Source organism: Prinia subflava, chromosome 12 (genome assembly GCF_021018805.1).
Source record: "Prinia subflava isolate CZ2003 ecotype Zambia chromosome 12, Cam_Psub_1.2, whole genome shotgun sequence".
NCBI classification, from domain to species: domain Eukaryota; kingdom Metazoa; phylum Chordata; class Aves; order Passeriformes; family Cisticolidae; genus Prinia; species Prinia subflava.
The window spans coordinates 19,648,336-19,662,213 of NC_086258.1; the positions used below are offsets into that span (position 1 = coordinate 19,648,336).

At 48.8% G+C, this 13,878-nt stretch overlaps 1 protein-coding gene across 3 annotated transcripts; it reads right to left on the reverse strand.

The window, feature by feature from the left end:
- Window positions 1–184: 184 nt before the first annotated feature.
- On the reverse strand, window positions 185–11,453 carry NUP85 (nucleoporin 85). Of its 3 annotated transcripts, none has more exons than XM_063408987.1 (19): window positions 11,208–11,453; window positions 10,841–10,934; window positions 10,555–10,717; window positions 10,144–10,214; window positions 9,777–9,820; window positions 8,973–9,042; window positions 7,989–8,110; window positions 7,547–7,681; window positions 7,112–7,234; window positions 6,655–6,786; window positions 6,179–6,285; window positions 5,827–5,910; window positions 5,585–5,650; window positions 4,945–5,096; window positions 4,742–4,859; window positions 3,310–3,410; window positions 1,622–1,773; window positions 961–1,047; window positions 185–368 (listed from the first exon to the last, which is right to left on the reverse strand). In XM_063408987.1, the coding sequence occupies exons 1-19, from the start codon at window positions 11,436–11,438 to the stop codon at window positions 267–269; spliced, it is 2,154 nt and encodes a 717-aa protein (XP_063265057.1). In that variant the 5' UTR covers window positions 11,439–11,453; the 3' UTR covers window positions 185–266. The 3 variants fall into 3 exon arrangements, with proteins under 3 accessions (XP_063265057.1, XP_063265059.1, XP_063265058.1); XM_063408989.1 differs by lacking the exon at window positions 11,208–11,453 and adding an exon at window positions 11,027–11,182; XM_063408988.1 differs by lacking the exon at window positions 11,208–11,453 and adding an exon at window positions 11,027–11,182 and having other exon boundaries at window positions 10,555–10,934.
- Window positions 11,454–13,878: the final 2,425 nt, after the last annotated feature.

The window sequence follows — 13,878 nt, forward strand, 5'->3', positions numbered from 1 at the left end:
GTGTTGGAGGCAAAGAAAACATAAAATCCAAGGAAAAGCTGTAGTGAGGCTCACATCACCAGGGGAGGACTGCCAGGCCAAGCTGGAACAAGCAGCCGTAACGTTTTGATGCAGCTCCTTCATAAAAGGTAAAATAAGCCTATGTAAAGTTGTTTTTGGAAGACAAGAACAAATGACCAAGCAATCTGCAAAAGAAAACATTTATTCTTAGAAAAAGTCAGTTTATGTACAGCAAGCCCCAGAGGAAGAGGAACACCCTGCAGTCTTCAAGACCCTTCCACGGTGCCTTCTTTGACGATGACCCGTGCGAGGTTCCGAGCAAGAGCAAGTCTCAGCATTTCCACTTTGGTTGTTTCAATGTCATCGTCCTGGAAGGGAGCAGAGCCTGGGTTAGGGGACTGCACACACTGATGAGCTGGTGACAGACTGGGTCTGTCTTGGGGTTTGGAAAGTAAAGATGCAGGTCAGTGAGAGGTGACCTTTTACAAGGACCTCCTGAGAAGAGCAAAAGCTGCATTTCCTACTCAATAGCTCAACCCAAGACAGCACAGCCAAGCCTTTTCATGCCCTGGATGCTGCAGGGCTTTGCATGTACAGGAAATGCTTCCCTGTTCTGTGCCTGGAATGCTCAGAGCCAGAGCTGCTGGATTGCAGTATCTCAGCTCTGCATTGCCCAGGTAATGTGCAGTTACTTATCCTGGAAAAGTATCATGGTCCAGTGCAAACATCAGAACACAAGGAGTAGGAGCACTCCTGCACTGGGTTTGTGAATACTTCTTGTATTCAAGAATTCTCTTGTTGCTTCATTTGACTGCCCTGAACCCACTGTACCAATCTCTGGGACTTGGGCTGTCCCTCTCTTATGCCCTCACTAGGAATATAAATGCAGAGTTTCCCTCCCTGACCCTTCCCACGGCCCCCCTCGATTCATTATCCAGTTGTTACCAGAACTGGGACTACCTGGAATTTCTTCTTATCTGGATTTCCTGCTGTCAGGTCTTCCAGGCATCGCATCAACTCGTAAGTCTGCTCTGCTGAAAATATGACCTGTGGAAATCAAAGTATTTACTGACAACCAAGTTTAAAGACATCACACAGGCTGAGAAGATAATGCAGTTGAAAGGAAGAGAATGCTTTTGTACTCCAACAGATCCATTCTGACCCTGAAATCACAGGTTCCAAGGGTAATTCAGGCTGGATGTGACCTTAAGAGGTCTCTAGTGCCACCTCCTGCACCTAGCAGGGTCAGCTGTGAAGTCAGAGTGGCTGCTCTGAGTCTGTAACTGCTGAATTGTCCTTTTCTTTATGGATCTTAAAGGAAAAACTGTGCTTAGAAGAAAGCACTGGAACACTCTTCAAGCCAAGCACCCAAAGGAGCTGGATGCAGTGTGTGCTAAGATTGCCAGTGCAGATGAATTCCACTGCTGTTGTAGCAGCAGGGAACCAAGGCAAGAGTCGATTTATCCCTTCTTGGGTCCCTGTGTGTTCCCTCTGCTGGGACACTTGGAACTGCCATGGAAAGGTCCTGGCAGGAGCAGGAAAAAGGGGTCACCACTTTGAGCTCCCTTGTGAGGAAAGAAGAGGCCCCTGGCGGGCCATGTCGGTGTGAGCAGGACCTCACCTCCTTCTGCTCCAGCAGCGGCAGCGCGTCCGTGAGCAGCGTCATCCAGAAGGAGCAGGGGGCGATGTGAGCCGTCATCAGCGTCAGCAGCAGCCGCGCCGCCTCCGCGAACCGCTGCTCCCCGTAGAGCCGGTGGAACTCCCGGTACTTCCCTGCCGGGGGGGACAGCCGGGCATCAGCGGCTGCTGGGCCCTGGGACAGCCCTCTGCTCCCACAGAGCCCGCGGCACAACCACCCCCAACCAAACCAGCCCAAGGCAGCCCTGCCTGCGGGACTGGGAATCTGGTGCAGGAAGGAAGGGGACAAACCCTGCTGCTGTTCTGGGTGAGCTGCAGGGTTTGCAGCAGCCTGGTCAGTGCTACAGCTGCCTCGTGCTGAGGGTCTGCAGGGGAGCAAGGCCCCAGTGGATCAGGGAGCAGAGAGAACAGAATGTCCTTTTTGAATGTCCTTTTTGAATGTCCTTTTTGAGGTCACAGCAGTATCAGGAGGGCAGAAAGGCTGCACTGTCTCCCTTGGTTGGTTACACAGAAACTGGAATCACTGTTAATAGGGAAAGTTCTGCACTTGCTAAGAAATAGTGGTAAGATCAATATCCAGCATGAGAGAAGTGTCTGAGGATGGAAGTGGGGTTCATTCTGTATCCACTAAACTGCCTTGACGAATGCTTGAGCTCAAGGCAGAGATATGGGAAAGTTGTCCAGCAAAGGCACACCTCATGTTCTAAACACCCCAAGGGATAAACAGGCAGAAATATTTTCAGGCCTTTCAGGATTGTTTGGAAGGAGCAGAAAGGGAAATGGCTTCTCTGGGACTGACAGTTACCAGACAGTGCTGGGCATGCAGAGCTGAGGGATTACCAATTTGATAAATCATATTTAGCATCTAGACCTAACTTAGGATAAGCTTAATGAAGGAAGTTCAGTTCCAGTTTTGCAAGCTGGACCAAGTGGTAACAGATAAAACTCATGCTCACCCTCCCTGTAAGGGTGGCATCAGGCAGAGGGGAGTTGGTCCAATGCTGACAGCTATTCCAAATTCCTACCAGATTCTGCAATTGAGATTCCTGACTCACAGCATCAGAGGAATCAGTTTCCTGTTTTGCTCCATGAATCAAAGGCCACGAGCAGCTGCAGGCAGAGGGGCAGGCTACCACAGCCTGCCTTGTGCCAGGCAGGAGAAGGAAGCTGTGGTACCTGAAGCAAATGAGCTGAGGCCCTCGCTGTCTCTTGGCACAAGTGCTCAGTGAGAGGGGAGATGCAGGGCTCTCGTTCCAGTGAGCTTGACTGGCACACTGAACCCACACACCAGAGACTCTGGAGAACTTGGTAAAACTGTAACAGGGTCAAGGTAACTTAAACCAGTGGACTACTCTTCCAATGAACCCCCTAAGGTGGCATTTGTTGGTATTTCAGAGCCTCTCAAGGTAGTGATACAGTCTGGACGAGGAAGGAAGGAGAAGTTCAGAGGGTCAGAACTAGGGCCTGTCCTGCTCAGAGCAGAGCAGGAACCTGGTGTGAGGGCAGTGGTAAAGGCCAACCCTGGTCCAAGCTGCATCCCAAACCACATTCACCATTTGCATTCCCCTCATCACTAAACCAGGAGGTACCAGATGGAAGAAAGCATAAATCCAAGTGATTCCACTGAGTTCTCCACAATAAACCACTATGGACACTGTGGGCAGCTCTCACCGAGGAACGTGAGCCGGTCACTGAGCAGCATGGACGGGCCCAGATTGTCAATGAGGTCCAGGTCAGAGAAACAGCCCCTTTCACAATAGTCCTTAAGGAACCTGGGGAGAAAGTGGAACACAGGGAAAGCTTAGAGGGGAGGACATCATCCACACCCACTCTGCACCTCCTAATCCCTCCCCAGAAAACTGGACTGTACAGCTCAGTTCCATCTTTATCAACCTCCCCAAGGGTTTCAGAAGATGTCAGACATTCCCTGGAAGTGGCCAAGGAACTGGTGTAATGTACATTAAGACCCTTCATTGATTCTTCTGCATTCTGTGGTAGTTGAGATCTATTTTTTAAAAGAAGTGAAGGAAGGCAGGCAGAAAGCTGAGGTTGGTGGGTGCATAAATAACACTCCCAGGTCATTAGAAAAGCTCTGCTTTTCTGCTGTGTAAAAAAGTTGATAGGCAGCAAGAACAAAAACAATGCTAAAAGCTTTTCATCTGTTTTGTCACAGCCTCCATTGTGCTGCCTTCTGCAGAGCTGCTTCCTGTGATTTTTATTTTCATCCTTCTGTTGAAGGAAATGTAATGATTCCCACTCCCTCAAAAAACAAACAAAAAACCCTCCAAACCTCAGACTAGCAATCTCTTACCACTCCTTTTCCCAGTGTTGAAGACAAGAGTGCTGCCTGGCCACCTACCCAGAGCGTAATTTCAAAATTATACTCTTAACTGTGCAGAGACTGGTCTCTGACTATTTCCAATTAGCAAAACCCCCACAACATGGATTGTTGGAGATGACAAAGCATGAAGAGTTGCCAGAGCTTTTGCTGAGGCCTGAGCCAGGTATCGCTGTTGTCCTCACTTTGATAACCAGTGATAACAAGCTCCCACCCCAGCCAAGGTCAGGAATTTTGAGAGGCTAATACAAAGCCAGGACATGATAAAACCACTCCTTGATGCAAATTTTTAGTAGAAACAGTGTGATTTTTAGTAGAAACTGTGGCTTAAGTGACTCCCACTGACTTGTTTGGAGGTTGTGTAGTGAACTTGATTATAAATAATCTGCTGAATAAAGCACAGGTAGGGACTATCCTCCACCTAAATCAGCCCCCTGGGTCTCTGCCCAGCCCATCAAACAGCTCCGTCACAGCAAGTGAAGGGCAGGGGACAGAAGTTGTTAAAAGAAATGTTTTTTTCAAGCCATGTCTAAGGGGGTTGGACTCTCAGATAAAGCCAATCTGTTTTGTCTCTACATGTCAGGAAGGAAAACACCATAGAGAAGGCACAGCTGGGGTCCTGCAGGGGAGAGCACCCGGGGGTGTTGTTTTCTGGCCCAGAAGAAAGTGCCTGGCCCCACCTGCAGCAGTGGGAGCTTTCCTGGCCTGTGAGCCAGCAGCCCTTTCCCCCTGTGCCCCAGGCTGGAGCTGCTGGCTCAGCCTCACCGGTCCGAGATGAGCGTGGCAAAGGCGGCGTCCTTGGCTCGGATGCTCCAGGACAGGGCAGAGCCCAGGCGGTTGTTCCGCAGAGCCTTCATGGCCATGATCTTACAGACGCTGCGCACTGGGGGGAAACACGGCAAAGGAGGGCACAGTTAGTGTCACATCAGCTGGAGCCCTGCAGGACAGTGAGACTGAAAATGCAGCACCTTGTTCGTGCATCTGCCTCTGCTCACAGATCCGCAGCACCTTGAGGGCCTTCTGCTCCGTGCTGAGCGGGATGCGCTCGATGTGCAGCTCCAGGTACACCCGGCCGTACTGCGGGCAGTGGTCAAAGTAATCCACCCCCAGCTGCCACAGGCTGAGACAGGGGAGAGATCACCATCATTCCAACCCAGAAACCTTCAATGAGCACAGCAGGAAAACCCCAAGGAGAGTCCGAGCCTGCATAAATAACTGTTAGCTCTGATTAACTTTGTGTTCAGTCCTGAAATGGCTTTTCCTTTCTACCTCTGCTTTCTACCTCTACTTCTGTTCTCTGTAAAACAACTGTGGAATGCCACAACTTTGGAATATGTGCAGCTCACAAGAACTTCAGTGCAAGGCACTCTGCACAGTGGCAGGAGTGGCTGTGCCCAAGTCACGAGGTGTGAAAAGCTACAGACAGCTTTTGTCTCCATTCAGGACGGGAAATGTGCCAACCTTGCACAACCCCTTAGGGACACTTCTGCTGAAATTCTAACAATGGCTGCTCTAAGGTTTGCCCTTTTACTTTGTGAACATGCAGGTATTTGTTTTGGCTGCCTCAGTCTGAGTCTGTCCTATGAGTAATAAAACAAAAGTTGGTACCTGTGATGGGAGAAGAGTCCTGAGGCATACTCCAGCAGGAGGAACTCACGCATATTTGAACCAAAACTGGGAGAAAGAGAGCAAATATTATTATTATTATTTGCATCTCACTGGAAAATCTGATGACTTTACTTCACAAGTACGGTCAAATTCTGCAGCATGTTGTTGGGTTTTTTTGTTTGTTTGTTTTCTTCTGGGCTATTTTAGTCAGCTTTATTCAAATAATGCACATAAATACTTACTAGAGATTGTGAGACTGCAGGAGTTTGCAGTGATCCAACAGGTCAGTCAGATGAGCCACAAACCACCAGTTGCTCAGGACAATGCTGTGTTTGAAGCAAAAGAAAAAAACTAAGCCTAACACTGCCAGGGACTGTGTCAGGTTTTCCAGAGACGTTTCTTACCGACACACAGCTCTGTTACAGTCCAAGGTCTGGCTGCAATGTCCAAGACCTAATGGAATGCTTTTAATTGCTGCCAGTTTCACAGTTTTTAGCTAAATTCTTTGCAAGGATGATCAGGGTTCTGTACCCATACCCCCACCCCAAGAAGCAATACTGTAGAACTAGAGAATCAAAAACCTTAAAACTCAACCTGCATTCCTTGATCACTTGATGCATCTCAAATTCAAAGGCTGCCATTAAAATCATGTCTAGAGGCTCAGGGCTGCTCTCTCCACCCAGGAACAAGTCCATACTCGACTGTGGAATGAGATGACAAGACATGATAAATGCAGAAGCAAGACATTTGTTTGGATGTTGCAGTTATTTTATGGGAAATAACAGATCATAGAGGCTGTACACATTAACAGAATGGAATTTTTGTCATTTTAGCATAAGGGAACCGGGAAAAAAATTTGTAGGAACAAGATTGGCAATGTTATGACACTGAAAAGTGGGTCTTCAATAATTATCTGTCAACTTTATCACTCTCCCAGTCCTTTTAAAAGCTCCAGACAACACCTTACAGGCAGGTGGTTGCTGTAAGACTTTTCCCTAAGTTTTTCTGTCAGTGTAGTAACCCTTGTGTGCTTGAAAGAGTGGAGAATATGAGATAACTGTGTGTCCTACCTGTGCATAGAAGCGCAGCTCCATGGGCTTCACCGTGGGGTGGGAATACAGGAGCCGGGTGACCAGGAAGTGATACCACGTGGTCATGAGCTCCTTCTTCTCCAAAATGGCATCCTCGTCCCCCAGCAGGATCTAAGGGGACAGAGACACAGCAGGAATGCTGCAGGCTCAGCCATGGACACAGCTGCACTCCGCCTCTCCAGAGGCATTACTGCTGTTCTGCAAGGGTGAGGATTTATTCAGAATTACATAACAGAGATAGTTCTCACAGCCCAGTTTCCAAATCAACCTTAGGGCCTTCAACAGGAAGAGAAACCATCTGCCCAGACTGCCAAACCATCGACAGAGGAGAGCAGATACACTAAAGTTACTTATGGCTACACCAGGCTCCTGAAATCCACAAGGATGGATTCAATACTTTAGTCCAAAGTCTCCTTTGTTCCCAGCAGAAACACACCTTGCAGATGGACTCCATGTGGGGATTGGAAGCAAAAGTTCCATCCTGTAGATACCGCTGACATTCCTCATGCCAGTGCTGCCACTTCAGCTCCAGCTCTGTCAGTGTCTGCGTGTTGCTAAGCTGAACAGAGGGAATACAGGAATACAGGGAATAGAGGAAACACCAAGTCAAATCACACCAGGTTCTTGGGCCAAACTCACAGTCACTCCTGTTAAAAAGCTATACATGAAGCTGCCTGTCATCCTTCTATGTTGATTTGTCACCTAACAGACTTTTATCTGAATTGTTGGGTCTTTGGGCAATTCAAGAACACAAATATTGTTCCTGTAAATGAGTAAGACTGACATGTTCTAAAGGGAAACAAACTGTCACAGGGGACACAACCGAGTGGCTTTTCCCAACAAACTACATGAAAAAACACTTTTTACATACACTGGGCACAGGCATCTTCTTCATCAAGTCATCCAAGATTCTGTACATGTTCATGGATGTGGGATTGGCACTGGCTTCCTTGGAGAGCAGGTGCCGCGCTTCGTCCATCCGGCCTTGGAGCACAAACACATCCACCTGCAAAAACCATGAGCCCCACACTGGGCACGGTTATGGAACACCCAGGAAAGGGATCAGAGGGGCATTTGAACCTGTGATTCAGGCACGGGAAGTGGAGGTAAAGTGTTTGAACTGTAGGCACTGCTAATTCAAGTAACAGTGTAATGCTTGCCCTCAGTGGGTCATGAAGGATGAGGATGGGAATGAGAACGGCTTCATCCCAAAGCCTGCACAGGCAATGAGCTTCATGTCCAGCAGGGAGGAGGAAGGAAAGCACAGACACGAGTTCCTTTTGTTGAAGAATCCTCCAGGGGGTGATACTCACCACGTTCCAGAAGAGCTTGTGTTTGGAGGGGCTCTCACTGCTCAGCACTTCCCGGACCATGCTGTCCACGTCGCACACGTGCAGCCGCACCCAGTCCAGCAGGCGCAGCAGCAGCGGCCCCGCTGTGAACACACATCGCCCTCGTCAGCCCCCGTGTCTGCTCCCAAACTGCTCCCACACATTTCAGAACAGTCTGACATCACTGAATTTCTACCTGCCACCCCCAAATTACAAAGTCCCTTAAGCAGAGAGGCCCTGGGAGTACCCAGCCTCTTACAGGCTTTCCTGTGGCAACATGGTCCAGTAGAAAACCCAAATTTGATGAAATAAAGAGCGATCCAGATCAAAAAATCTTGCAATGCCAAGAGACAAACAGAATATTATTCTGTTTATTTTAGCATAATTTCATTATTACTAACTGAATATGAGGAAGAAATTTGTCAGTAGGTGATTAATTTAGATTAAGTAATCTATAGTTTGTGAATCTCTCCTGAATTCTGGGACTGTGTAAGTAGCACATTTGTTTGCATAATGATTTCCTTCAAAAAATATTTCCTACTTTAAAATGCCAATGTAAACAGACTGACTTCAAAAATGGCAACCTAAAGTTAAGGGAATTGTATCAGAGCTGTGTAAATGTTAACTGGCACCAACACATGTAATGCTTAAAGACATGTTTAAGCTTATACATAAAACAGACTGGCAACAACTTTTGATATCCCTCCTCTTCATAACCATTCTGACAAAGAAACAATTTAAATCACAGTCAGGGAGAAAAGTAGAAGGCAAATTGAATAGCTTGCCATAATTCAATATAAAGAAGGCAATTAACTGAGGCAGAAGAGGTATTAAAAGGCTTATAGACACTCTCCATATCTCTGAAACATGAAACTATGACACAATGAATATGATATACATTTTAAACAAATAAATATGCAAAGAATAAACCCTCCAGTCTTTACACCAAGAAAGTTCACAGCTCACCTGTAGCTGCTTCAACAAACAGAATCTCACACAGGTTCCAGATCAGCTCCATTGCAGACAGAATGGAAACCTGAAGGAAAGCAGAGCCAAGTTTCAGAGCTAGTCATTATTCCAGCTGGGTTTTTTAACCACACAAAAGCATCTGCTGTCCACAGCAATCAGTTCTTACAGAGAAATATCATACTGACACTTCAGAGATAAAAATTAAAAGACACAGGCCAAAATTTCACACTTTTCTTTGGTCAGAAAGCACTGACACTGTGTAATGAAATGCAGCAATAACCTGTCACCAGGGAGCAAACTAAGGGGTCTTATTTTCAGCCTCTCTGCACTTTTAAGACTCAATATAAACATCAAACAAAGAAAGAACAGCCAATGAAGCAACATCACTGCAGTTGATAGGACCAAACTGGTGTGAGCACCCTGCTCCTCCCAGAACACTGCCACGGATCTGAGAGCTCACCAGGAGCACCCAGAGGCTGCTACGAGGCTCAGATGGAGCTGATTGGAACCTGAGAGTTTGAGGGGTGAAACACCACACAGCAACTCTGAAACTTTTCTTGTCAGCTTTGGGATGACAAGAAAACATCACATCTACAACAGCAAATCTGTTCATGGTGTGGCAGTGAATTGAGGTGTTGGGCATAGTTATTGTTTTAGATGTACAGGAATTAACTATTTATTTCAATTTATTCTTGGTTGTGAACTGCATGTCATATACAAGGCAGAGTTAAATCTGAGGTGCCTCATGCCACAGTGGTGGCCTGGTGAATCCACATTCAACCTGACAGGACTGCAGATTACCTGAGTGCTGTACTGGCCTTGCAGGGCAGGGTCTCGGGTCGAAACTGAGGGAAAAATAAGGAAAGTCAAACATATTTACCTGTGACAGTCCCTTCTAAGCTTTGGTAGCTTTCCATGTATCTGCCACATGAGATACAAAAAGGCTGCAAGCCCCCAGAAAATCAGTTAAAATATATTGGGGAAACAAAACAGTCCCTGACCAGATGTACAAACCAACTTGGAAATCTCCAGCATGGAAACTGAGTCTTGGTAATTACTGAAACCTACACATGCTATTGTACAGTGGTTGTAATGAGTTATCACTACACTCCTACTGTCATAATTGCAACTGGTGTTTCTTTTTACTGCAATAAGAGAACAAACTCACCTGCTGCCTGGTGCATGTCCTCCATGCAGGCTCTTATCACTGACCGGTAGTTTTTACTCACTTGAACCAATCTGCCAAACACAAAAAGACTGGTTGGAGGGAGCTGTTGGAGTTTTAGTTTTATGTCCCCTGAAGCCTCGGCAGCAGCAGCTCGCAGTACCAGGGTGGATCCAGCTGGAATCCGTGATACTGTGCCACACTCTAACAGCACGATTATTGGAAGGATCCGAGCCTTGATTTGTTAAAATTCCCCCAAAATGCTCATTCTATCCGCCCCGCTGCTGATTGCAGAGCTGGTATAAGCAGCCTGGCCACCGGCTCTTGCCTCACCGGAGGCGTCTGTCAGCCCTCGGTGCTGGCCCCGGCTGGGGAATGGGCAGCGGGTGCCTCCCACCCTCCCCATGCACTCACTGCGCCTTCCGCGACTTCCCCGCCAGCTCCTCCTCGCTCCGCTGCAGCCCCATGAAAATCCCGTGCGACTCGTTGAAGAGTTTCCGCAGGGTCTGGATGTAAATGTCCTGATCTCTGCGGACCACGAAGACGCGGGAGGAGCTCGGCGCTCCATCCTCGGTACCTGCAACAGAGTCCGTCAGCGCGGGGGCAGCAGCGCCCGCCCTGCCCTCAGCCCAGCATCGGGACGGGCACCGGGAGCGGGACGGGCACCGGGAGCGGGACGGGCACCGGGAGCGGGACCCACCAGCGCGGCCGAAGAGGGTCTCGCACACCAGCACCTCCGCGGGGCCCCAGGCGAAGCAGAGCTGCCGGGACGACGAGTCCGCGCCGGGCACCACCTGTGGGGGGACGGTGTCCGTCAGCGGCGCCGCGGCCCCGTCCCGCCCACGGCCCCTCACCCCCGGCCCTGCCCCGCCCGCCCGTCCCGCACCACGAGCGGCGGCTCCGCGTCCCCTTCGTCCATGGCGGCGGCCGCGCTGCCCCCGCTCCCGCCCGCCGCGGCTCCGAGGCCCCTCCGGGCTGCCCGCGCCGCCGCCTGCGCGCCCCGAGCCCCGCGCCCGGCCCGGCCGCTGCTGCCCCGGCGGAGCCGCCGCCCGGGGACGGGGACGGACCGGGACGGACCGCGGGTCTCCGCCGGCTCGGCGCAGGCAGCACCGCTCGCCCCGGAAGCGCCGCCCGTTCCCGAGGCCCCGCCGGGGCGGGACGGGCTCAGCTCCGCCCCGCCCGGGCCGCCGGCCCTGAGGGCTGGGGCGGGGACTGCGCCGAGCGGGCTGTGGGGGATGGATGGAGGGATGGATGGATAGATGGATGGATGGATACCACCCCGTCACAATCTGCCTCATTTTCTTGTCGGGACAGATTCAGTGCTGCGTGGGAGCATTGCTGGCCCTTGGTTTGGAGTGCAGTGATGTAGTTGGTCAGTCAGCGTTCACAGATTCACCAAATGAGTCAAGCTAGAAGCAGCACAAACTCAGGTCCAAACTCCCTGCTCCAGCAGGCTCATCCCAGAGCACCTGGCACTGGGTTGTGTCCAACCAGTTTTGGAATGTCTCCAGTGAGAGAGACCCCACATCCTGTGTGATCTCTGTTCAAGTGCACAGCACAGTCACTCGCACAGAGTTGTTTTCATGCTCACCTCATTGACTGATTGCTGGGTAACAACCAGTGTCTCCTATTTCTTTATGCATATCAAACACATGCAGGTAGAGCAGCCTCTGGGATGTTGCAAGTGACGCTCTCTGGAGCTCTTGGGCATTGATAAAGCTGATGAATCAAATGATGTGCTTTGACTGGTGAGTAGTGTGCAGGTTGGGGAAGGACTGTAATGAAGCAGGATCGCAGCAGAACTGCTGCTGTGCCTCAGTCCCGCAGGGTCCAGGAGGGGGTCGGTATCCCCTGGACACTGGGCAGAGATGCCTCCTGAGGCTGCTGGAGGCGCTTCACCTTTCTGCTAACCTGGGAGCTCAGATCCCATGGTATTCAACTCAATAACCTGATGTGATAAAACACTAATGGCACCCCCTTCCTCTCCTTCCCACTTCTGTGTACTCCTCACTTTTTGCCTGTGCTAACCAGTAACCAAGTTCTTCAGCAATATAGTTTTTAAGACAAATATTAGCAGTGCTGCTTTGTTGGTGTCACAGCTGGAACCAGTCTCTCTTAAGCTGGTGCCTTCCCCGGACACTCACTAAAAATTAACTTTTCCAGATAATGTAAATCATTTGCTGTCTTTGTATGACAAATGCTGCAACACTCCATAGCTAAATTACCCTTTTTTACTTATCAGCTGATGCATCCATCATTTCCAATAAAAATAAAGCCAGCAGTTATCTCTGGGAAGAACATGTCATGTAACCAGCCATGCTGAGAAAAGGAAGTGGTGTCTGTTCAGGTCAGAAGGAATGAATTTCTGCAGGTAGAACAAATTAAATACTCATAAAGCTGCTTGAGAAAAATGAATTTTTGCAGGTAGAATAAATTAAATACTCATAAAGCTGCTTGAGAAACTGAAGACTCATCAATTTCAAACCCCTCACCATTTATCGTGGGTAAGGGTCTGTGTTTTATTATTTGAGGATGTGCCTGTATTTGAATCCCTGCTGTACAAAGTCAGATTCACCTACTGTCTTACACAATGGTGCTGCTCTGTGCTGCAGACTTCTGAGGATGTTAGTGGGCATTCCTAGATCCAAAATACCATTCCACACATCACTAAAAGGCTCTTGATGCAAATCAAAATCATGTATCTGAAAACCCAGGAGTATGAGGCCTTCTGCCAGTGTTCCTCAAGGCCAAGGTGATGCTTCTATAACTGCAGCAGTTTCTTGTGAGTGGCAGAATCTATTTAGAATATCCATGTAACACTGGGTAGGGATCCACCGTGTAGGAGGTGGATGTAGGAGTGGGACGGTGTCCTCTGCTGCTCCCAGGTCCATCTGTGTAAAGAGACACTGAAAGTTGGAACTCTTTGATCTTCTCCTGCTGTCTCTTGGCACACAGCGTCCACTCTGCTCACTCCCTAAAAGTGTCAGAGGTTTTTCATATCCGCAGTATCTGTTGTTCTTAAATGGATGATTCCTGGGGAAGTCATCTTGGGAAAGGTGAGTTTTAGAATGAAATCTTGACTCTTTTTTAGTCCTCTTGAACACTGGCTGGAGCTCTGCTCATATCTAGAAGGAAAACCTTCCTGCTCACCACTCAAGGAGGCTTCTGTCCCTCTCCAGTCCATATAATTGAGCAGAATTGGGAATTTCCATGTCAGCGTGGAGCTTCACATTGCTCAGAAAGGCTTTGGAGTACAGGCAGTGGGTCCAGCAAGGAAAGCAAAGAGAAATTGTGTGGTTTACAGTCAGGAGAAAAAGAAAAAAAAATGGTCTGATGAGGATAGAAATTACTACCTTGTGAAATAGGAGGTTTGGAAGCTATTTGAGGAACAGAGGGAATGATCAGCATCATGAACAGAGTAGGCACAGCACAGGCAGAGCTGTAGGCAAAAGGTATTTTCTATTCTAGGGCTAAGACAGAATTCATGAAGAGCAAAGGCTGAGTAAAGTGCTCAGACCTGCAAGGTCTGATCCAGTAACCCAACACACTCCAAATTACTGTTTGCTTTCTGTTCCTGTCTTGGACTCAGTGCAAAACAACACCCAGTTCTAAAGGGGCTGGAGTTCTTTTTGTAGACTAATGCTTGCTGATGTGCAGGAGCACACACCTTCTGCCTGTAGCTGCTTTGTTGTCCAAAAACTTAATGTTTTAAAATCCCAGCATGAAGGACATATATAT